The sequence below is a fragment of the Phaenicophaeus curvirostris genome, chromosome 4 (assembly GCF_032191515.1).
Source record: "Phaenicophaeus curvirostris isolate KB17595 chromosome 4, BPBGC_Pcur_1.0, whole genome shotgun sequence".
Classification (NCBI taxonomy): domain Eukaryota; kingdom Metazoa; phylum Chordata; class Aves; order Cuculiformes; family Cuculidae; genus Phaenicophaeus; species Phaenicophaeus curvirostris.
Window position 1 is genome coordinate 51,067,204 of NC_091395.1, and position 25,887 is coordinate 51,093,090.

The 25,887-nt window shown below is 39.4% G+C and overlaps 1 protein-coding gene across 4 annotated transcripts in view; it reads left to right on the plus strand.

Annotated features, from left to right (window-relative positions):
* Positions 1 to 25,887, plus strand: part of CORIN (corin, serine peptidase) — a 128,497-nt gene that overhangs the window by 83,457 nt on the left and 19,153 nt on the right. For 3 of the 4 annotated variants that reach the window (XM_069856098.1, XM_069856097.1, XM_069856099.1), the window contains exons 8-14: positions 15 to 125; positions 1,074 to 1,190; positions 4,650 to 4,748; positions 11,811 to 12,042; positions 15,227 to 15,372; positions 17,743 to 17,850; positions 25,496 to 25,609. In XM_069856098.1, coding sequence (XP_069712199.1) covers positions 15 to 125; positions 1,074 to 1,190; positions 4,650 to 4,748; positions 11,811 to 12,042; positions 15,227 to 15,372; positions 17,743 to 17,850; positions 25,496 to 25,609 — 927 coding nt within the window. The remainder of the gene's footprint in view (positions 1 to 14; positions 126 to 1,073; positions 1,191 to 4,649; positions 4,749 to 11,810; positions 12,043 to 15,226; positions 15,373 to 17,742; positions 17,851 to 25,495; positions 25,610 to 25,887) is intronic. The other variant, XM_069856101.1, reaches the window with a different exon arrangement.

The following is a 25,887-nucleotide window of genomic DNA, read 5'->3' on the forward strand; positions in this document are numbered from 1 at the left end:
TGCATTTTATTTAGATTGTAATCCAGTGACACATCATCAGTGTGGAGATGGGAGATGTATAAGAGCTGATTGGGTATGTGATGGTGACCATGACTGTGTAGACAAATCAGATGAAATCAATTGCTGTAAGTTCACTTAATCTCAAAATTAACTTTTTCTTTAAAAATAAAATCCAAAGTGTAAGATAAGTAGAATGCTTACTTATTACTTGTAAGGCAAAGCTGTAAGCTTATTTGATTTCAGAAGTTTGCACCTGACAAATGTCCCTTCTGGTAAGCAGCTGCAGTAATTTAAACACTTGTTACTGTTACTGAGAAGTACCAGCATTGCACTATGTTTAAGCTTGTTGTTAATTACAGAATTACCTTTTTGTTAATTTTAATGTTCCCATCAAAGAGTAATGAATGAAGGCATATTGCCACTTAAACTGTAGGCATTTTGAGTTTGTGACACCTTTCTGATGTGTCTATATGTGACCTATCACACCTTGTCAGAGTCTGGATTTCTGTGTGTTTCAGTGTTGATGGTGTATATTGGCAAAGCAACCCTTCTAGAATATTGCTGAGGTTGTGAAATCAAATCTTGCAGAATTAGTACATGTTTTGATGTGATTAAGGTTCTCATACGACATATGCTTATGTTGCTTCAATTGTTGCCGTCATTCATTGCTTGACCTTGCAGCCACTATCCTACAATTTCCCCTGAAATTTAAGACCCTAATCTGAATAAAGGAATGTAAGTAAGTGGGAAAAGAGTAGGTGACAATTTTTATGTGAGTAAAAATGATGGGCGTTTTATTCTTGGAATAGCTAAACTTTCATCTCAGCCTGTTCCTCGTACCTGACATACATAGTTACAGTCCCTGTAGTTAAAGATCTTCACAGGTTTTGAAAACATAGTCTACATGTAATGAAAAATGTCTAGTCTTCAAAAAAAAAAAAAAAAAGAAAAAGTCTGCAGCACTAAGTAGTATTATCAGGTCCTCCTAAGTTAATTTCAAAATTATATTAAAAATAATTAAGAACTTCCGTAACATAAGTTGATCAGAATATCATCTTTCTTTTTCTCTCTAGCATGTCATAGTCAGGGGCTGGTGGAGTGCAGAAATGGGCAGTGCATTCCTAGTGCATTCCAGTGTGATGGAGATAATGACTGTAAAGATGGAAGTGATGAAGAAAACTGCAGTGAAAGTAAAGATATCCTTCATTTTATTCTTCTTATTGAACCTCCCATTAACTGCTTTATTCTGAATTGCCTTTTTCTAAAGCTGTGTGACAAATCTACACTCTTTGCCTTTCAAATAACACCTGCTAAGACTGGTTAGTGTCTGCCTTCACACAGGAAATTGTAAGCAGAGTTTTATTCTTAAAAATATTAGAAGTCAAAGAAATGAGTGTGATATTTAGCATAGTATTTGGATGTCTGACACAATCAACTGTTACTTGAAATAGATTAATACGTATTCATGTTGTCTGCAGTAATAAAAAGCTATCACAAGAATTGATGTTTGAGGAGGAATTTTCCCATGAAACTTATTTTCCATCAGAGCTTTGGAGTCAGAAAAAGGGTGGTCTCATAAGTGAATTAATGATTTGGTGTAACTAAAGGAAAATATCTGAGACTATAAGTTTTCACAGCTACTTAATAGCTACCTCATGATGGATTCTATGAAAGAAAAGGAAACGCAGCAGTTTCTTGATATCTGGAACATCATTTGGTACATTTTGACGCTCGGAGAGATGTTGTCATGTTCTGATGGTTTCAGCATTTGAAGACATTTTTTCACATGTAATTATCTTGTTTCTGGTAAGGTATGGGTTCAGATTGCAGCCTTTCCTTCAATGCAAGAATTATTAATGCCCTTCTGTTATGAATCTTATTTTTAAGAAATTAAAATACTTAACTTTATTTAGAAAGCTATGGTGCCGTCCATTGTAATGATAATAACACAACCAAATTGGAACTGATTAGAGTAGGACACATCTGTTTTCAAATACACAGGGTATTATACAAACCATGTTTCTTTAGGAAACCAGTCTAGAGTAAATTCTTTCATTAGCATATCTACTCAGCTCCTCCTGTTCATGCTTGGGAGCTTCCTACTCCAATTTAAACTACTGTTACTATGTTGATGTTGCAAAAATTTCTTGCATGAAATTTCTTCCAGTTTTGACTGAGGACCAGGTTTTGTCCCTAGTTCTGACCGTGCAGTCTTGCAACATGCTTTACTTTTATTCTCATATTTCCTGATGCCCAACCTCAGTCTTATTCTATGAATTCCATGATCTTCCATTTCTCTTGCTGATAAGAAGCTATCATTTTTAATATAAAAAAAGATGAGGCAGGAGAATGGGATAAATTGAAAAGTACAGAACTATTTAGAGCATTCTATAAGCAATCATTTTAACTTTTAAAACTCACCCAGCTTAAGCCTGTTAAATTTGTTTATCAGAGGTAAAAGAGAATTTCACTGAAAATGTTGATGCATCATCTGGACTAGAAGTCAATGATACATTATTTTTTTTTTCCACAGTTTTTGCCTCTGTGGATGTTGAAGAAATAGTTAAAAATCTATTTTTGAAAGGATGAACATGCATAGACTCAAGGATACTAAATGCAGAGGAGTAGGATGGGGTGATAATTATGTAGTCAATGATCTCACTATATGCTAAAAGGTTTTTCCACTTAACATTAAACTGCAAAGCTTTTAAATATAAAAGTTTTCCTTGCTCTTATTCTTCATTATTCAATCTGCATATTATTTTCCAATGTTGTGTAGAGCAAAATTGTCAGATATTTTACAATATTGTGTAGAGCAAAATTCTTCCATTATGCAACCATATTGTGTCCATCCTAAATATGAATGACAATATGTAGGCAGAATCTGGACTTAATCTGGATTATTCCTTTCTAGTTTCTTGCAAGGTCAATGTAAAAGCTAGGCAGAGTTCTTGTTTGTAACTTTATTTTGTAGTTCTTATGTATGTTGTTGATTTAAGCAACTTTAGTAAATATAGTAGGATTTACACTTACTGCAAAGACTTTTCTGCTCCACAGTATCAAATCAGACCTGGCAGAGGCAGTGAAGTTAGGGCTGAACTGATCCGGAATATGGGTTTTGTTACAAAGGTGGTAAATATGTGAAATCAGCATGGAAATTGGAGGTCAATATGTAGTGGTTTGTCACTTGTCTATGTAAGGATACAGGGATCTTATGTGATAGTACAAGTGTGTACATATAAGGATTACAAATGATATCTATATTCAAACATAAAAAATAGTGTCTTTCACTACATATCTTAAGGAAAATTAAGGAATGACTTCTATTAACATTACTGCTGTAGTGTATTTTGTCACAATAGAAATCTAATACAGATGTATTCATAGCTGGCTCTGTGATCCCTTCAAAAGACAAAGTAGATTGTGTTTGTACAAATGCAGCATTGACTGTTCTGTCATCAAAAGAATCTACACTTTAGCACGGGGATTTTTAAAGACACTCTTCTACTGTGGGATAAGGAATTGTAGCAAACTTTAAAAACTAGTTTTAATATAAAGATTTGTGATAGCTTTATAAGTCAAAAGGTTTTCCCTACCTTTCAAGTCCATTTTGCAGTCAGATGCGCTTGTAAAATAGGACAGTCAATTGCTACAACAAAAGACAGTACCTCCATTGCTTCAGTATAAAACATATATGAAGAGAAGTAAATCCACATAATTATGAATAGATATGACTACATCAGCAGTTCTTTGGGCCAAGATTGTTTTCACAGTCATTGAAACAAGATGTTTCTTGAGCACCTTGATATACCAAACATAAGGATGCCATGACTGAACGATTAATGTTTGTTGACAGCAATGCAGTGCAAACACTAAGCACTAGTTGTAATAAACCACTTTAAACAGGGTGAAATGATAAAATCCAAACTGTTCAGTCTCTGTGTACAGAATAATAAATTAAATGACTGTTCTTGCAAAAGTCATATGGAAGAGAGAATTTAATGGTTTGGAAAGAAGCTGTCTCCACTATGAGACAGAGAGAAGTTCAGGGATTTTTTAGAGAAACTAAAAACCCAGGTTATGTGCTCAGAAACGTTTTGATAAAGTGCTTATTTTAGTGATTCTGAATTCCATCGTTACGACCATAGCTTTTCGGGGTTTCTTTTTGCTGTTGTTTTTTTAAACAGCCATAGAAGGACAATAAAACTCCAGCTCTGGCAACCTTTTTTTCAGGATATTTTTTTTATTGTCCACCGAAACAATCATAAAATGAGAAGCAGATCAAGTGAGTGGCATTGAAGAATAATTCCCAGAGGGTATTTATTTTATTTCAGCTAGGACCTATTGTTCCCTTTGAAATCTTGTTTACATGAGTTTTCATACGCTGCCGGAGGATCATGGTAAATGGTTTTCAGAGATCCATTCAGAAACTTGGATATCAATTCTTATATTAAACACAGGAGTAAAGAATAATTATGTCTAGACAGTGCTGCACACTTCCTTACTGCACTTGAAATGTTGCAGGACACTTATTCAAATGTGTAAAGGAAATAATTGTAATGTGAATGCTGTATTTTCTGACTGCTACAGTCCAGTAATTTTTATTAGTCTGGTAAATAATTAGAATAGCAAATTTCTATTTTCCTTAGGCCAAACTCTCTGTCAGGAGGGAGACCAGAGATGTACTTCCTGTCCTGATCCCTGCGGAACTTCTCTCTGTGAGATGAGAAACAGCCAGGCAAACTGCAGTAAGTAGATTACACACTTCATACTGTCACTGTTTTAGGGTGTTTTAGAGTTTAATGAGGATACAGGGTAGGACACAGTAAGTAATACTTTAATTTAGTATCTAATGCACATGTGTAATGACTAAGTACTGAAAAGGGCAAAGCTGAAGTAAAAGTTTCATCATAGCTCTTGATTATTGAAGTTCTAAGAGATACTTGTTAACATTTGACATTGACTTATTTTCCCTTCAGTGAATTTGTGATACGTTCTTAATGGATGTTTACAGCTGCACTTTTTCTTAACATTTAATGACATTCTGTGTTTACATAAAGAAAACAACATAGTGTGAGCGTAAAGTGTAATTTACTGGTTTATTTTCAAAATACAAGAAAATACTGTACCATGCTTAGTATTCTGGAAAAAATTTAGCCCTTTTGTGAAGGAATAATTTTGATACCCAAACTGGCAAAACTAGTTATTCTTCTGACCGATATATATTGTAGAGAATCAGGGTCTTCAACACTGCATATCTTCATTCCTCTGTGCTGTATTATTCCAGTCTATGCAAGCCTCCTGTACCCGCTGTGCGCTTGCTTCTGAGTAGCTTTCTCTCACTTGTGCAATGCAGCACTGTGAACAGATACTGAAAAGAAGTATATTTGGCTAGGTTTTGAAACTGGGGCAGAAACGTGTTCAGAATTGTTCAGAATTACTCAGAATTAATTAAAACTTGATGATGTGCTAACACAGTCACATCAAGTCTCTTCTGCACATGGGCAGGCTTACCTTCATTTACATATGAATGTGTAGGCTTATCCTATATTGCTTTGTGCTGAGCAGTTTTCTGTGCAGGGTATGGTTTGGTACTATATGGTAGCTTGTTTAGATAATGTTACTACATTTCCGTTGGCATGGATATGGGAAGGTCAACTAGTCCAGGCTCCACAGTCTCTCTAAAGTTGTGACTGTCACTGACAAGTGTTTGCTTGAGACAGTTATCATTCATGCTGGGGTCTTTAGATGCTGCTAAAGTAAAGATATAAGGTATTTGGGTATATAAGCTTTGCTTGTGACTCTATCAATGTTTCTTCTAACTTTTTGAAAAGGGACAATCGTAAGTACCGTGTTTAGTGTTAGAAGGAAGTTAGTTCACACCTTTGGTCAACTAGTGCAAATTCCTAATGAAAGCAGTGCCAATTGAGTCATCACATTATGCAGCTGAGTTTTGAGTATCTCCAAGAACAGAGATTCCACAGTCTTTCAGTTTTAGGCTGCTCTTATGGTAAAAAAACATATTACCAAATATGTAATTGCAATTCTTTGTGCTACAACTTGTGTCTTTTGCCTCTCATCCTATCCTTGCACACTTCTAAGTATCTCACTCTGGCTGTTTTACATCTTCCTGTTAGGTAGTTGTTAACATCAATAAGAAGTCCCCTCAGCCTTCCTTTTTGATGGCTGAACAAACCCTCTTTTCCCAATTTTTGCCTGTAGATTATATGATCCAGTCCCCTACTCTGCTTGGTGACCCTCCATTGACATCATTCCTGTACATCAATGTCTTTCTTGAATTGAGGAGTCGAAAACTAGGACACAATACTCCAGATGTGCACCAGTGCTGAATAAAAGGGAATGACAACCAGTTGTCTTTTTCAGAGACAGCAGATTGATCAGGCATGATTTTCCCCTTATGAATGCATTCAGGCTGTTCCCAGTTTCCTTTTTTATTTCATATGTGGACATGTCTTCCAGAAGGAACTGGTGCATGATCTTCATGTGGACTGAGGATATACTGACTGGGCTGTAATCCCTTGGGTCCTCCTTCTTGCCTTTCCTGAAGTTGGATGTGCTGTTTGCCTTTTTCCAGTCATCAGGTGCTAGGGTTGCCATGACCTTTTGAAGATGATATAAAGCAGCCTTCTAATGGTATTCCTCAATGGAAAGTGAGACAGAAAAGATATTGATTTCCTTGGTCTTTTCCACTAGTTCCCTAGACCAAATGAGCACCAGACCCATGTTTTTCTTGCATTTCCTTTTGTTGCAAATGTACTTATAAGAGCCCTCCTCCTTACTCTTTACATTGCTCAGTAGCTTCAAGTCTAGCTGAGCATTGGCTTTTCTAACTCCATTCTTGGATGCTCAGGAAATGTCTCTGTGTTCCACTTAAGTCTTCTGTTCCCTCTTTTGTATATTTTTTTTTGTGTGTTTGAGTCAGAAAATTCATGTTCAGCCAAGGTGGCCTTATGCCACACTTGCTCAACTTGCTTTGCATTGAAATGGACTCTTCCTCTCCTCTGAGAAGGCTCTACTTTAAGACCAAGTCACTGTCCTTAGGCAGATACCAGTATGTTTAAAACTTTCACAAGTACCAGGGCCTGTAGTCATGAGGCATTGTCTAGTTCTCTGAAGATTTCAACTAGCTTTCGGTTTTGCTATGGTGGTCTCCAGGAGATGCCTACTATCTACATCACCTATGTGAGTCTGTCCTCTAATCCATTTCCATAACCAGACTATTTAGGTGAGAGGCACCTTCTGAGGTGATTATAGTGGTAGGTGTTGGGTTTTTTTACTTGCCTTTTGTGTACCAAATGATCATGCTCCCCCAAGAAATCATAGAATCATACAATAATTTGGGTTGTAAGGGACCATAAAGATCATCTAGTTCCACCCCCCCTGCAATGGGCAGAAACACCTCCCACTAGATCAGGCCACTTAAGGCCCCATCCAGCCTGGTCTTGAACACCTCCGGGGTGAGGGATCCATCCAGTGCCTCACCACCCCCACAGTGAAAAAAACCAAAACAACTTCAAGATATTGAATCTAAATCTGCTCTCTTTCAGCTTAAAACCATTACCTCTTGTCCTATCACTGCACTCCCTGATAAAGAACCCATCCCTAGCTTTCCTGTAGGCCCCATTCAGGTACTGGAAGGCTGTTAAAAGATCCCCCTGGAGCCTTCTCTTCTCTAGGCTGAACAAGCCCAACTCTCCCAGTCTGTCCTCATAACAGAGGTGCTCCAGCCCTCTGATCATCTTAGTGGCCCTCCTCTGGACTCGCGTTAACAGATCCATGTCCTTCCTGTGCTGAGGGATCCAGAACTGAACACAGTACTTCAGGTGAGATACCATGAGAACAGATTAGAGGGGTATAATCACCTCCCTCAACTGACTGGCTGCAATTCATCTGAAGAAGCCCAGGATATAGTTGGCTTTCTGGGCTGCAAGCGCACATTGCCAGCTGATGTGGAGCTTCTCATCTGCCAGCACCCCAAGTCCTTCTCTTCAGGGCTGCTCCCAATTCATTCTCTGCCCAACCTGTAATTGTGCTTGGAATTGCCCCAAACCAGGTGCAGGATCTTGCTATTGGCTTTGTTGAACTTCATGAGGTTAGCACAGGCCCACTTCTCAAGGCTGTTGACATCCTTCTTGATGGCACACAGTTCGGTGTCATTGACAAACTTGCTGAGGGTACACTCAACCCCACTCTCCTTGTCTGTGACAAAGATGTTAAACAACACCAATCCCATTACTGACAGCTGCAGAACACCACTTATTACTGGTCTCCACTTGGACATTTAACCATGCACCACAACGTTTTGATTGCAACCGTCCAGCCAATTCTTTATCCACTGAGTGATCCATCCATCAAATCCACGTACATGTAATTCAGAGATCAGAATGTTGTGTGGGACAACATCGAATGCTTTGCAAAAGTCCAGGGAGGTGATATCAGTTATTCTTTCCTTATCAACCAATGCTATAGCCCTGTTGTAGAATATTAGGAAAGGGTTATGAAATGGGAATGAAGATGCCCATATAACATCAAAATAATAACAATCTACTTTGTTTTTTTAAAAAAAGTTTTACAAAAATTAAATTGATGGTTTTTCTCCTCTCTTGCAATTCATGATCAGATTTTTATTTATTTCCCCTTCCTGGTGAAAAGGAAGCAATATATCTTGCAATACATGTGCTAAACAAGGAGAGGTCAAACATGAGATATAACAAAAGGTCAAATTAATTTGGTTGTTGACCACATCTGCAGTTCCTGCTGAAATCCCTTGGAAGGGCAGGTGTCTGGCATCTCCAAAGAAAACAGTTCTTCAAGTAATCTTTTCTTGTCTTTGGTGAGATTTGAAGTTCCTGATGCTTTAAGGTTGGAATACATGAATATTTAGTGTGATATAATTATTGGCTTGAATAGCTCCCCTCTAGCTAGTCACAAGTTTAAATGTGTATGATAAGACTGATTTTCTGTGGCTTGAAGGCTAATAGGAATGAAGGACTTCTAGTCCCAGACCTTTCTTCCTGTAGAAGAAGCAGCAGCTTTAGCAGCTTGTGGCCTTCTAAGAACAGGTTTTGCTTCTCAGTTTCTCCATTTGAAGATTTGGCTTTTTTGTTTTAGCATTACTGTCTTTGCCCCAACACTGCGATTTACCAAGCAGCAGGGGCTTTGATATTTCTATTTACTGCTTCAAAGAGTCTATGCTCATAATGCTTTCAAAAATTAACAGGATTTTGCTAAACCCCGTTTTGTATGTTTAAAAGTATTACAAGTTCACATTTACTGAGGTCAAAAAAGGGCAATATTTTGTAATTTTATTCAGTTTAAAATACTTATAACTTTAACTGTTTAGTAAAGAACACATAAAATGTATCTGAGAGGTTGTGACAGGACCAACACTGGACTCACAGCTGATGGCTGTGTAGTCACCAGTCATGCGTATAACAGGTCCTCTATCTATCTGGCAAACAAGACACCAGCAACAGCCTAACCCATCAAGTAGGAAAATACATAAATTCCTATGTTGCTTTTGGCTCTTATAAACTCAGACAGCAGATCTCATCTAAGCCAATTACCTTTTATGAACAGTGGTTACAGTCCTGTAAAAGACAACAGTCTTTAAAGCAGTATGACTGCAATTCAGTCTATCTCACAATAAGAAAGAACTGAAAGTGTTCTTTCTTGGACTCGTCTTCCTTGTGGATGAATCAGTGAGAGACTTACTGTGGTCCAAGTGGTCCAAAGCAGTTTTCTCTGAAGTCCAAAATCTTTTCCTGATCAATACAGATTTTTGAATCCTGTTGTATGCATGCACAGCAATTCTGGAAAGAGTTTGAGTAGCTGGGGCTATGTTACAAGATAGTGGAAAAATTTTTTGACATATGATATTTGAGTTCTGAAACAACATTCTTAGTCTATGTCATGAGAAAGAGAAGAGGTTTCCTTCTCGTACTACGGGCAATAGTCCATAATTCTTCACAGGAGTAACACATAATCTGAATCAGACTTCTATATCGTGTCTTTTCTCTCTTTCTGGTCCACTGAATGTTTAATTGTTTATACACAATGGAGTTTGGGAGAGGTTTTTCTTGCATAGCATCTGGAAGTACTACTGTCTTTTTTCATGTTATTTTTGCTGTTCATGTTTTAGCCGGTTATTTCTTCTTTGGTAAGAGAAGAGAATCCCTGTGGAAAACTTCAGTTTTTACAAAACTGTATTTTCTGGCCCAAATAACTCTTCGGTTGGACAATTCCAAAGCACAGGCCGCATTTTGCAGTACTGTTTTATCTCCAGACTTGATAATGTCTGATCACTTTAGACAGGCATTGTGATGCAGTTAGAACATATTTACAAGAACAGAACAAATATTTGAAGGGAGAACGTAAAGAAGAGACAGTCAAGCTAATTTAGTGCTCAGTGACAGGACCAGAGGCAATGCGCACAAACTAAAAGAGGTTACAAGGGGGAATACCAGCCCAAGAAGTACTGACCAGGTTTGCTGATCAGATGAATAATTGACTGTTGGATCTTCTTTTGGATGTCTCTCAAAGATCCAGCTTCAGGATCACACAGTTGCCACACTGTGTTGACAACTGACACTAGCAACTGGCTGACAGAGAATATTAGTAGTTCTAAGATACATTTGCTCCCAGAATAGGTAAATGTATGCAGGGTTTTTGATAACAAAGGACTTTTGAATAGTACACTTTTTCATGAAGGATTTTCTCATATTTCATAAGCAAATAAAATTAAATCATTTCACGTTGGTCTCAGTGCTAAATAGAAAGCTAAATTTCAGTCTGAATTGAAGGGTAATTCTTTTGTTTTCGGTTGTGGAAAATTGAAAAATAAATATTTCTGACCACCAATTTGAGAAGAAATTAAAAGAAACTGTACGGTTTTTCAAATCCAAAATGCTACATCAGCTCAGTATGTGTTGTGATAAACTCCATAAAAACTGGATGATTTTTCTATATAGCTATAGTCTGTTTAATCATTTGGACTTGTGGCTGTTGCATTTACTCTGCTCTTGCTTATAATTCTTTCTGTTATCAAATATGTCTTATCTGAATTAAATTATTAGCATTTAAACTGTCTCTTACTCAGTGTTTGTGCAATACAAAACCTAAGTATCCCCATTTTCCCTTCAGGTCTTGAGATGCAAGAATTATAATAAAATATCCTGCCTTCTGTCTTTTATACAGAGAAATTTTGCACTCTGTTGTCAGACATTTTTTCAAGGCCCAACTGAATAAAGCCTTGACAAATCTGATCAGACCTCGGAGTTGACCAAGGTTTGAGCAGGACATTAGGGTGGAGACATTCTGAGATCCTTTCCAACCCGAAGTATCCTATGATCCCAATTGTCTTAATTTTGACAATTGCCCTGGCAGTATGAGGTGTGTTATGGTAGTAGAGTACACCAGTAGGAAGTATGTTGCTGTATGGTACGGGAGCTCTTGAAAATCATCAGAAACTTGATTCAAAACGAACAAAGCTGGTTTAAAGAATGTTTTATTGTAGCATGTTAAAGTTAAGATGTTACTCAGGAAGTTACTGCATATTGGTAAGGGAATATAAGTCTGAATAGGTTGTTAGGTAGGCAGAGGACACCTTTCTAGTATGAACAGACTCATATGGGGTCTTGAGCTGAGAGATCTGTAGTTTCTCAAGCCTGAGATAAAATCCTCTGACTGATAAATTTGTTAAATACTTGATATTATTTCTTCTGTATTTCATTTAATCTCACATCATTTGTGTTTCTTTTTTTTTTGTTGTTGTTTTCTTTCTGTGAAAGGTCAGTGTGAACCAATTACTCTGGAACTCTGTATGAACTTGCCTTACAACTATACTTATTACCCCAACTACCTGGGCCACAGGACGCAGAAGGAAGCCTCTATCAGCTGGGAGTCTTCTCTTTTCCCAGCCTTGGTTCAGACCAACTGCTACAAGTACCTTATGTTTTTTGCCTGTACAATCTTAGTACCAAAGTGTGACCCCCATACAAATCAACGGATCCCACCTTGCAGGTATTATACTATACCTCATTTAATACTTGACTGACACTATCTGCCATATTAGTCTTTCCCAATTTTCTCTTTCCATTGAAAATACCAGAAATTTTACTTTGCAATTCCATAGCAAAAGGCAAAGAACCACTAAATGCAGTTCATTATGTAAGTTTGACTTGTATCTGAAGTATTCAAAATACGGAGAGAAATAGCAGTTCAATAATTTTCAAAAAGTACCACTTTAATAGATAAATTGAATAGACTGTTTAGGTTGGAAGGGACCATCTAGTCCAGCTGCCTGGCTATTCAGGGCTGACCAAGTTATAGCGTGTTATTAAGGGCATTGTCCAAATGCCTCTTAAACACTGACAGGCTTGGGACATGTACCACCCCTCTAGAAATCCTCTTCCAGTGTTTGGTCACCCCCTTGGTACAGAAATGCTTCCTAATGTCCAGTCTAAACCTTTCCTGGTTCAGCTTTGAACCATTCCCACATGTCCTATCACTGGATACCAGGAAGAAAAAATCAGCACCTCCCTCTCCACTGCCCCTCCTCAGGAGGCTGTAGAGAGCAATGAGGAGCGTCAGCCTCCTTTTCTCCAAACTAGACAAGCCCAAAGTCCTTAGCTGCTCTTCACGGGAAATTACTTCCAGCCCTTTCACCAGCTTTGTTTTCCTCCTTTGGACACGTTCATGGACTTTCACATCCATCTCAAATTGTGAGGCCCAGAACTGCATGCAGTACTCCAGGTGAGGCTGTACTAGTGCTGAATACAATGAGATAATCACCTCTTTCGATCAGCTGGTTATGCTGTTTGATGCACCCCAGGGTGCAGGTTGCCCTCTTGGCTGCCAGAGCATGCTGCTGACACGTACTAAACCTGATGTCAACAAGCACCACCAGATCCCTTTCTGCAGGACTGCTCTCCAGCCACTTCTATCCTGATTTTTACCTGTGCTCAGCAGTACTCCATCCTCGGTGCAGGATCCAGCATTTGGACTTGTTAAATTTCATCCCATTAATAACAGCCCAATGCTCAAATCTTTCCACGTGACTCTGCAAGGCCTCTTGTCCTTTAAGAGAGTGGACAGCACCTCCCAGTTTGGTATCATCAGCAAACTTGCTAATGGTGTATTCAACTCCTGCATCAGATCATTGATAAATATATTGAACAGGACCAGCCCTATAATAGAGCCCTGAGAAATACCTTTGGTGACCTGTCACCAGCCAGATGTAAACCTGTTCACTACAACCCTTCAAGCTCTGCCCTTCAGCCAGTTCTTCACCCAGCAGACAATGAACCCGCTCATCCCACAACTGGACAACTTGTCCAGAAGGGTGCTGTGAGCTTTGTATCAAAGCATTTTCCATTTCTGTGTGTTTGACTAGAATTGCACCACTATAAATGTATTTAAACTTAGAAGCAATTAATTTGATTTGGAGCATTAGCATTTGTAATAGTTCCTTGCATTTGTATATCACTTTATCCATGCAAAGCCCTATCCAAATACTGTTAACTGAAACTGAGGTTTTAATGAATGAGTTGTAGACTAACTTAGGCTTTCTACTTGTCAGATTAACTTTTCTACCATCTTCATCAATTAACATTACTGTACTTTTCAGGGTTATGCCTGTACCTGTTCAAAAGAGAGTATGTTTTGTAAATCTCATAGCTTTGGTAGCAGCAATTGTTCCAGGTTAGGAGAGCTAATAAACCTGATCAAGAGGCAGATCTCTCTGAGCTACTGCCTGCTAGACCCTTCTCGTACTATATTTGTCTCTTTTATTGGACCTACCCTGACAATATCGATCAATTAACATCTGCTGCAGTGAAAGAGAAGTGCGTTGGAAATGCAGTAGCTGTCCTAAGATACATAGGGACCCAACAGAAAAGTTATAATATTGTGTATGAGATAGCTGCAAACTTTTAGAGTAGTTTGTGCAAGTTCTGTTTCAGTCTTGCTTGTTTGAAAATCCTCTTTTTTTTTTTTAAGCAGTATAATAAATAAAAATGGGACTAACTTATTCTAGTGTAGAAGAGCAAAAGTTAAATTATAGGCTCTTTGCTTCAGCAATTACATACCTAGCTAACAAATTTCAGGAAATATCACAGTACAGTTGAGTAGCATTCAGATTTTAAATATTAAACAAAGAGGAATTCATAGAAACTGTAGAGTAATTTAGTTTGAAAGGGACCTGTGGAAGTCATCTGATCCAACTTCCCGCTTAAAGCAGGGAACGTCACATTTTGATCAGATTGAATATACAACATAAAATTTTAAAGTCTTAGATTCGGACCTCTACTTTTATAACTGTTTCCAGCTTTATCTCTTACATTAGATCAGAAGCAGAGAGTGATTTTTATCAGGAAGGGATACCTCGGTGGGTCCCACAAGATCTGTAGTGTTTGCTTTACTATAACATTTTAGGAAGAATTTCTGACACAGATAAAAATGTAAAAATGTTGTAGAAATGAAAACACTTGTAGCCTCATACCAACAAACTCTTGAGTTAATTAAGAAATTCAGGGCAGAAGAAAAATAAATACATTGGATATATGAATATAAATCTAAATCTACTCAACTACAGTTTGAAGCTCTTAGAAGGCAGAAGGTTATATTCTGTGCATAGAAACTATGTCCTGGGAATGTGCTGCTGCGTTTGCAAAATAACTGCCCTTTTATTCAAGGGTGTCAGTAGTCGATTAAGCTTAACAGAACATGCATATTGCTCTACCTGCCTTTTCCTGTAAATATGAAATAGATTTCAGCTAATGCAGTTTTTCAGTGTTAAACTTTCCAAGTCAAAGTCCACTTTCCAACCATGAATTGCAAATTTGTGTTATAATTCTGCATCTACTATAAAATATACTTATTAGGTATGTATTAGAATTTTTAATACTCGTGCACTGATCTTTTCATTCTAGGTGGTATAACTAAACAATTTTAATTCTATTCTCTCTTTATAAACATCTGTACCTGCTTTGTAAGGCTTTTCATTTTCTTGGTATTACTGTTTCGACTGTCATGCTTTATTTTTTTAACTCTAACAGTCTTCATGAAGTTTTGTTCAAAGTAAAGAATCCAAGTGAAGATTTTTTTTTTTTTTTTGAAAGAACTGAACTAGCTGTTCATTGAAGCAACTGGGAATTTCTAGGACTTTCATTCAGTTACTTCATTCAATTCCACTTTGTTTCCTCAGGACATTATGTGTACAGTCTAAGGAACGCTGTGAGTCTGTGCTTGGGATTGTAGGTCTGCAGTGGCCAGAAGATACTGACTGTACTCTGTTTCCAGATGAGAATTCAGACAACCAAACTTGTCTAACACCAGATGAAGATGTAGAAGGTAACTCGTATAAGTACATGTAACAGGAAATCAAAGATTTAATTAGGTTCCCAAAGTCACTTATTGTTTTTTCCCATACCTCCTCTTTAAATTTAGATATTTAAACTATGGAAATGATTCCAAACTGGGTTTCAGGGAATGTGAATACCTACAGTTTTCAGATAAGAGGAAGTTCCCGTAGGAAATCTACTTGAAAGATCAATTACTCTCAATCTGTGAAAGTCAGTGTTTGAGAGTTGCTAACATTACACCTACTGCTTGCTTCGTTTTTATACTTCATTTTTTTACCTATTTAGATGATATAATAATGCTTTTCTAACCAGGAGGAAGACTCTTGGCAATCTTAAAAAAACTGAACCCCATGATACCTCTGACAAAAATATTGTAATGTTAATGTCTTTGCCAAGTGTTGTTTGCTTTTGGTTTTTTGTTTGGGGAAAGTTTTGTAGAGAGTTGTGCCAAACCAGCTTCAGTAGCAACTGACAAATTTCAGTTTTTGGATTCAACCATAACACTAATCATTGTGGGTCTGAACATAGAACAAAAGAATGAAATTGCCTTAAGTGCTTCTAGATATTCTTTGTATGTTTGAAGAGAGAAGTTGTGCAGATTTTCTTCTGCAGTGGTCATTGGATGTGACATCAATGGGGATTCTGACATGGATTTTCTTGCCAAAATGCCAGTAAAGTAGGTGGGAAAACAGTGAAATGGTGTGTGCTACAGCGTTTGCAATATGCTGATTTTATTCACTTTTCTCCTCCTGATGATCTTGCCACAGTCTTATTCTTGCTCAGGAAAAGCAGTGGACTAAAGCTAGTTAGTCTGTAGCTCTTTTAGTGAAGATATATTGCTGTAAATATACTAGAAGGAATCATGAAAAAACAGTGAAGCATTTATAGCAGTTAATACTGTTTTTCAAGCAAAGTCCATGTGTACACATACTACTGTGAGGATTCTGTAAAGAGGTGCAATACCATATTAATGAAATCCTCTGTCATGAGGCTCTTGAGAGACAAGGAGGTCATCTCCCTCTACAGCAGTGGGGTGGTGGAAAGGAATTATCCACTATTACACAGAACTGTATAGGAAAGGGAACCTAAGATTTTTCCACAACAGGTGAGTTAATGAAAAACAATGTGTTTTCTTTTTCTCAGGTATCAAATGTCTTAACCTCCCTCTCTGTGTTATTAGATCATTTGGCTTTCAAAGGTGACACAGAATGGTTATATTTTAAATATACTACTGCACACAGGACTAATTTGTTCCATTTCTATACGTAAATCCTGTTTACTTATAAAAATAGTAATCAAAAAAGTTTCTTACTTTAATTAGATGGACTCTGTGTATTAAGCTGATTCACTGCTCATTGATCACCTCGGTGCTGAAACAGATATTTTTGAAAAATCAATGATAAAGGAGGGTTTTTTAGTATTTTTGTAGAAACAGTGTAACTAATTAAGAGGTCTTATAAGAGTTGGTTTGTGTTCACTTACTGGTGGAATTTTATGTTGATTCAATGCCAGATTTCCACTGAACGCCAATGTTGGTTAGAAAGTTTTCCATGGGAAGTTTAAAATCTTATATAAATATTTCTGGAAAAAATATGAAAGAAGACATTAAGCTTCTGAGAGCATTTAAAATGTTTACTGTTACAAAATATAGATAATTTTCTAACTTAAGCTATAATTACAAAGTGCTGAACAGCTGAACTTCTCTTCCAGTCAGTGCTGAATCCAAGAATACAGCTGGCCAGGACAGTATGCATTGTAAACTTTACTTTTTTTATAATGAGATATTCTTAAATGTTGGCAATATCATTCACCTACCTTTTATGATTAGAATGTTATTTGCCAAAGCTCCCGAGTTCATTGGTGATATTTTTGGTACAATTATTTATTGAATCCTAAAACTTACCCAAGGAACTGCATGTTATTAAATATCTCGTGTTTTCATTAATCCAAATAGCCACACAATTGCCAATATATTTATGCTGGGGATCTGTCATGCTCATTTCAACACATCTGATGTTCTATTTCTGCTTCACACAACACAACAGTAAAACAAGTAACTAGAAAATCCTTGCCCACAGTATAACTATTGTATGCCAGTTATTTGGCAAAGCTGTAAAATTTGACAAAGAGTAGCATGTGAGGGAGAGCTCTGGAATATATTTTTCCACTCCATTCCACAGTGCAATTGTTAAGAGTCTTGACTGCTACATAATTCTAGTTCAGTATCGCACAGGCTTTCTGTTCCTGTCATTTACCCTTCCAAAACAGTCACAGTGATAAATGCATAAGTACTCATGTGATGATTAAGCTTACTTGTGATGATTAAATCTTGTTTGTCCCTGTCCCTTGTCATTGACAGAATGTTCACCCAGTCACTTCAAGTGCCGTTCTGGGAGGTGTGTCCTGGCATCCAGAAGATGTGATGGACAAGCTGACTGTGAGGATGATAGTGATGAGGACAGCTGTGGTAAATAAATTTGATCTGTTGGATCTTTTGTATGCAGAGTAGTTGAAGCATTAGAAAATTAGTTATGTTTTTCTTTCAGTTATTTGAACCATAGCATGGCAGTTCAGAGGATAAGCCTCTCTTTCTGTAAGAAAATATGTTTTTTTTTAAGGCTAGTGGCAGTAAAAATACTTTAGCAATCATCCTTCTTGATTAATGTCAACACAGTTAACAACATTTGATAGTTTAGGTTCTTCTAACAGTATTCCAGGATGTTTAAGTATTCCTTAAGCTGGTGAATGAACCAACAAGGGAGGGTGCCCTCCTGAACCTGCTGTTTTTGAACAGAGAAGGTCTTGTGGGGGATGTGGCAGTAGGTGGACACCTAGGACTAAGTGACCATGAGATGATAGGGTTTTCTGTTCTAGGTGAAGAGGGTTGTTAGTAGGACGGCAGCATTAAATTTCCAGAGGGCAGACTTTGATCTCTTCAGAAGGCTGGTTGGCAAAGTCTCATGGGAGACAGTAGTCAAGGGCAAGGGAGCCCAGGAGGGCTGGGAGCTCTTCAAAAGGGTGGTCCTAGCAGCTCAGGAGAAAGCCATCCCCGTGTTCTGGAAAAAAAGCCGGCAGGGGAGAAAGCCAGCTTGGTTGAATAGAGAGATCTTGAGTGATATCAAGAAGAAGAGAAATGTTTATGGGCTCTGGAAGAGGGGACAGGCGTCTTAGGTGGACTACAGGAGAGAAGTGAGATTGTGTAGGGAAAAAATCAGAAGGGCTAAGGCTCAACTAGAAATCAGATTGGCAAAGTCTGTGAAAGATAACAAAAAATCTTTCTACAAATATATAAACAATAAAAGGAGGACTAGGGAGACCATACAGTCCCTATTGGACGCAGAAGGAACAACAGTGACAGGGGATGAGGAAAAGGCTGAGGTACTTAATGCCTTCTTTGCCTCAGTCTTTAGTTGTAAGGAGGGTCATTCCGTCTGTGTACAAACCCAGGAGCTAGAGGAGCATAATGAGGCTCCCATGATCCAAGAGGAGGTGGTCAGAGCCTTGCTAGCCCATCTAGACAGCCACAAGTCTATGGGGCCGGACGGGATTCACCCTAGGGTACTGAAGGAGCTGGCGGATGTGCTGGCCAAACCCCTTTCCATCATCTTCCAACAGTCCTGGAAGACTGGGGAAGTCCCACTGGACTGGAGGCTGGCTGATGTTGTGCCCATCTACAAGAAAGGTTGCAGGGAGGATCCAGGGAACTACAGGCCTGTCAGTCTGACCTCAGTGCCAGGGAAAGTCATGGAGCAGGTGATCTTGAGTGCTATCATGAAGCACATGCAAGAGAACCGGGTGATCAGGCCCAGTCAACATGGGTTCACAAAAGGCAGGTCTTGCCAGACTAACCTGATCGCCTTCTATGACAAAGTGACTCGGCTGCTGGACGAGGGAAAGGCTGTGGATGTGGTCTGCCTGGACTTCAGTAAAGCCTTTGACACAGTTTCTCACAGCATTCTGCTTGAGAAACTGTCAGCCTCTGGCCTGGACAGGCGCACACTCTCCTGGGTGGAAAACTGGTTGGATGGCTGGGCCCAGAGAGTGGTGGGAAATGGTGTGAAATCCAGCTGGAGGCCAGTGACAAGTGGGGTTCCCCAGGGCTCAGTGCTGGGTCCAGCCCTGTTCAATGTCTTTATCAATGACCTGGATGAAGGCATCGAGTGCACCCTTAGCAAGTTTGCGGACGACACTAAGCTGGGTGGAAGTGTCGATCTGCTGGAGGGTAGGGAGGCTCTGCAAAGGGATCTGAACAGGCTGGACCGCTGGGCTGAGTCCAATGGCATGAGGTTTAACAAGGCCAAATGCCGGGTCCTGCGCTTGGGGCACAACAACCCTATGCAGTGCTACAGACTAGGAGAAGTCTGTCTAGAAAGCTGCCTGGAGGAGAGGGACCTGGGGGTGTTGGTTGACAGCCGACTGAACATGAGCCAGCAGTGTGCCCAGGTGGCCAAGAAGGCCAATGGCATCTTGGCTTGTATCAGAAACGGTGTGACCAGCAGGTCCAGGGAGGTTATTCTCCCTCTGTACTCGGCACTGGTGAGACCGCTCCTCGAGTACTGTGTTCATTTCTGGGCCCCTCACCACAAGAAGGATGTTGAGGCTCTGGAGCGAGTCCAGAGAAGAGCAACAAAGCTGGTGAGGGGGCTGGAGAGCAGGTCTTAGGAGGAGCGGCTGAGAGAGCTGGGGTTGTTTAGCCTGGAGAAGAGGAGTCTGAGGGGAGACCTCATTGCTCTCTACAACTACCTGAAAGGAGGTTGTAGAGAGGAGGGTGCTGGCCTCTTCTCGCAAGTGACAGGGGACAGGACAAGAGGGAATGGCCTCAAGCTCCACCAAGGGAGGTTTAGGCTGGACATTAGGAAAAAATTATTCTCAGAAAGGGTCATTGGGCACTGGAACAGGCTGCCCAGGGAGGTGGTTGATTCACCTTCCCTGGAGGTGTTTAAGGCACGGGCGGACGAGGTGCTAAGGGGCATGGTTTAGTGTTTGATAGGAATGGTTGGACTCGATGATCCGGTGGGTCTCTTCCAACCTGGTTATTCTATGATTCTATAATTCCTTTAGTAATCAGGATAAAAAATGCTGCAGCTCTAATTAATTTGATATTGCTGCAGGCTCTTCTGAGGTAAAATGACTTCCTGGCAGTTTAAATCTTGAATTTGTAAATATAGTTTGAAATGTAAACATGGTAATATTCTCATTGTGATGCATTGGCAAAAGGTCTGTATTGCTCAAGTGGATTCTGTACTGCAGGGGTCAAGAATGACATGTTTTTCTCACGTTGATCAGCTTCAACTGTAAATACAAGGATAAAGCGGCAATCACAAAGTTTATTCTCCAGTATGTTTCTGAGTTTACTTTCGACACAGATGCTCTTGACTTTAAACTTAAGGAAATGCACTGAGCTTGAGAAGCTCAGTCATACCTACTGCTGGAAAGGAGTTTGGTAAGCACCTCTGCCACCTCCCTCTATACACTTGGGTGCATCCCATCTGGCACCATACACTTGTGAATGTCTAATTCGCTGAGCAGGTCTCTAACCATTTCCTCTTGGATCATGGGAGCTTTATTCTGCTTTCTTTTCCCTGTCTTCTGGTTCAGGAGGCTGAGTACCCAGAGAACATCTAACCTTACTATGAAAGACTTCGATGAAGAAGGCTTTAAGTACCTCATCCTTTGTGACTGTTATTTCCCCTGCATCCAGTAAAGGATGGAGATTCTCCTCGGCCCATCTTTTTTTGTTGATATATTTGTAGAAACATTTTTTACTGTCTTTCAGAGAATTGGCTCTCCTTTCAGAGAATTCTGCTTGGATTTTAGCCCTTCTGGTTTTCTCTCATTTTTCAGCACATGGGGATGGCCTGCTCTTGCACCAACAGGGCTGCCTCCCAGGGATCTTTATCAACCAGCATTCTGAACAGTCCAAAGTCTGCCCTCTGGAAGTTCAAGGTGGCAGTTCTGCTGACCCCTCTCCTTACTTCTCCAAGAACTGAGAATTCTGTCATTTTGTGGTCATTGTGCCTGAGTTGTCCTCCAGCTGTCACATCTCCCACAAGGCCTTCTATGTTCACAAACAACAGGTCCATCGTGGTGCCTTCCTAGTCTGGTCATTCACTTCCCTAGCTGAGTCAGGAAGTTGTCTTCCACACACTCCAGGAATGTCCTAGGCTGTTCCCTTTCTGCTGTATGATATTTCCAGCAGACATCTGGTAAGTTGAAGTCCCTCACAAGGACAAGGGCTAGGGATTGAGAGACTTCTTCCAGTTGCTTGTAGAATATCTCATGAGCCTTTTCCTGCCTAGATGGTGTATAGTGGGCTCCCGCTGCAGTATCTCCCTTATTGGGCACTTCACTGATTTTTACCCTTAGACACTCAACCCTATCACCACCATCATCAAGCTCAAGGGAGACAAAACACCATAGATACGCACTCCGGTGTCTGAGGGATAGTGCGCTAGTGAGGCCCACTGATCTGCCTCCTCAGAGGCAGTGGGGGATGGTACTCCAAGTGGCAGTAAAGATGCAGAGGTTATTGATTAGTTAGAAACGAGTTGTCACTTAGAAATTAAGGCTATTCCCCTCAGGAGAGGGTATCTGTTGTGTAAGGGAACCTGGGAGGCTGAGGCTGGCACAGGGGAAACAGGCCTGCTGCATTGATCAGGAACTTACTGCCATTCCTCTCCATCTCCTAAATTTCTCTCTTCAGCTGGATGGAGGGAGAATGGGAAGACCTCTGTTGCACAAGGCATGCCTGCCTGTTGGGTCTGAGACAGGGAGCATAAGGTATTGTTGCAGCAGTCAGCCTCCCTCTCACACTCCCTGATGGTTCTCAACCTGCTCACCTCCTCTCTGAGTTTGGTCACCAAGCAGAGGAGTTCCTCCACCCGGGTACACCTCCCACAGGTGAATTGCCACTGGTGTCTGATGCCAGTGCGAGGGCAGGGCATGCCCCACATCTTGACATCTGGGTGGCAGCGTGCAGCCACCAGGGCTCTGTCTGGGAGGCTGCGTCAGTCACAGCTGGTGCAGAGCTTGGAGAGGCCTTAATTTTCCTCTGAGTGGACACCATGTGTTTCTGGTACTTCTGGCCAAAGTCCAGCGCCCTGTCCACATGCCTTCCCTACACACCCTTGCCTGCTCGAACTGTCTTGCCCTTCTGATGTGCCATGCCCTGTTTGCCTGCATCCGTTTGCCATGTTCCTGGTGGCTGGTGCTCCCTAGGAGCTGTTTAAATTTCCCTTGGATGCTTCTGGGAACACCTCCACCATGTCAGCCTCCCTCATGAGAGCTGCTGTTTCTGGGGTTGGGAATCACCTGCTCCTGGCTCCCTCTCAACGTTCTGGGGACTGCATGTCTGTCTTGATCTAGCACTTGGCTGCAGAACTTACCATCTCTGCCTCTGATTCTCTCCAACTGAGATTCTTTGATTGCCACCTATGATTGCCAGTGGATTCTTTGTTGCCAGCTGTTCTTAACTCCTTAGAACACTCAATGCTCTGTCTCTTTTAGGATAATTTTATTCTCCTAGAGATTAACATGTGAAATATTGCTCTAATATATAACACTCATTTCTTGAGTGGATCTCTCTTTGTCCCTGTAGTCTAGACAGAATGTTACTAGCAATCAGCAGAATTCTTATCAGTTTCTATAAATATGAAAGATTGTATCTGCTAGGAAATAACTGCTGTCAGAGTGACATTACATTGACATGGAGTAATGCTCTTACTGGAAAACAGAAAGTCCTTGTAGAGCTCCAGAAGTAACTGTCTCTGACTCCTTCATGTTCCATATGCACAAGACAAAATAAAAACTTGGTGATCTTTCCATGTGTAAATGACTAGTTCACATTTTATTAGATTCGTCCTTTGAAATTGTTTTTATACCATTAGGTAACTGTCAGCATTTAAATTAACAACCTTGCATTTGAAGTGCCTTAAATGACAGTCACAGAGCACCTTCACATTGCAGAAAGGAGAAGACTGGAAAAGACTAGCTACAGCTTTTGGTGCTTAAGGTACTCTGACCAAAAATGTGAGGTAGAACAGTCCAAACGGACTAAGGTATATTCTGGCCATGCAAAGTTGTATTCAGCACCCACCATCTCCTCCTGTTAGTAATCTCTCTTATACTTTCATGTGATGTTAGTGATAGGAAATCTCACCCATGCAATTGCACTGAAATCCTAAGGCTGCTGAACAATGTCTCTGGCAGAGAGCAGAACAGGGTCCTAGAAACCTACTAAAGAAATTGAAGAAACAATGCTCAAAACTAGTATTATCTTTCACTATTTTCTTTAATCTGACTTCTGACTGTAGTATTTCATTTTAGAGAAAAATGCTATGGGCTTCAGTGTTAATGACTTTACGTATATTCCCTAAAAAATTATTATTGTGAATAAGAAATGGTAACTTGCTTCATGTCGTGAAGGATGAAGGTAGGATCATATGTGAGTCTCTCTCTCTTGCTCAAGCAAGGTTTGAGATGGGGGGTAACATAAAGATGGACAAGCTTTCCTACCTCTGTTTTCACTTCCATTTCATTGTCATTAAATTAAAAATGTATGTCACATAAATATTTAGAAAAGAAATATAAATACATGGAATGGTAGATTGTTTCTACCTACATAAGGGTGTATATGAAGACTAAATTCAGTAAGTAGTGAATTTTTCCTGGCGAATTCTCTGTATTTGTTAATGTTGTACTCAAAGATAAATTTTGGAGAATGATGGGACACTTCCTGGTGTAACAATATAATGTGGGGTGAATGGGAAAAGTAAACATATTTAATTAATTGTAAAAACTGCTAAAATATGCAATGTTCAGAAAGTACATTTTTTAAAGCTTTTTTAATGTCATTTTCACATTGAGTTCCTAACATGACTGACATAATTTGTTCTTTATTAAAGATTTTGTTTGGCTTCAGTTAATTTTTCATTAATAGTTATCACAAATATTGTCAAGAAGAAGATCTAGAAAATAATGTTATGCAAGAAAGTTCTTTGATGATGTGGAATTGGTTTCACAGGTTCAAGGCTATTTATTTCTCTGTGCTGGAACATTTATATACATGGCTTTTTCAATCTAAACAAAAATCAAGCACTCCACACATCCAATTACCGTTATAACATAAGCAGATTTTTCCAGTAATCGTATGAACTTGTAGTGATTCTCTTAATTCATGTTTGTAAAATACTCAGTTCTGAAATAACATTTCTTGGAAACAACATATCTGCTTAGTAACTTACTGCTGATGTGCTGCTGTAGTTTCAGGTCCAGGCAAACAGAGATGCTATTTCAAATGCAGTTTGAGAGTTTATAACTCACCTTGGGGGGACATCAGAGCTGTCACCTTAATTTGAGCTTGGATTAAATTAGAAGTAGCAATATCATCTGTAGAACAGGCCAAACAAGGCAATCAAGCCATCTGTTTTAGTCAGGGGGATGCATTGTTTTTATGACTTTCTATAAAAACAGAATGTCATCTGTGCAGGACATTAGTATGTCGAAGTATTTATTTGTGTCACAGCAAAGTGTTGAATTCATTGATGGAAATAAATAGAGAAATAGAACAAGAGAAAACACTTTCCTGAAGTGTACCTTGGGCCAGTCTTAATTTCCTCTTGCTGACTACCAGGAATTCTCCTGTCAAGGCACTTTGACACAGTGTTAGAAGTGTTCCTCTTGAAATCAGAGAAGCAAAATAACAGGACTTTGAAGAGACAATAATGCAGTGTGTTCCCTGCATCTTTTCAAACTGCTTTGGTCTCAAATTATGGAACAAGAAAAACTGTGATCAATACTTACAGCATCTCTCTGCCTCTCATTGTGATCTGCATTAGACTCTGTATCAGCATTGCCAGAAAAAAATTACATTTCATGTTATTATTTAAAATGCACTGAACTACTATGAAGTGTTATATGTTTTATACCCATTTATGAAGTGTGTCCTGTGACAGTTATATTTCTGTTTGTTCATTAGTAACTATTCCTAGTACCTTTTAAAATTTATATTGTGATTGAAAACATTTTGAGTGTTTCAGGGTTATTAAGGAAAAAGAAAATGTTTGATTTGTTTTGCATGCAAATGTTTCAAAGCTATGCTTCTCTGCCTCCAGGTTGTAGAGAAAGGGGTCTTTGGGAGTGTCCTTTGAAGAAACTGTGCATCAAACACACTATGATCTGTGATGGTTTTCCAGACTGCCCTGACATGATGGATGAAAAGAACTGCTGTAAGGACTTACACAGTTTACTAGTCCCATAAAGAGCTGGTCTCATTTGGGGGGATCTTGGAGTGCACAATAAATGAAGTAAAAAGGTTTTCTACAGACCAAAAGTCATTCACTTTGTTTCCTTTTGATTTTTGCTACAGCATCATCCTCTGTTGTTCACATCCTTGAATCCTTGCTGTCTCATTCATCACTGTTTCTCTCTTTCTCTCTTCCTCCTCCTTCTTGTGTCTTTGTGCTTCTTTTCTTTATTCCTTGTAGCTTCTTGACTCTTCTTCCCA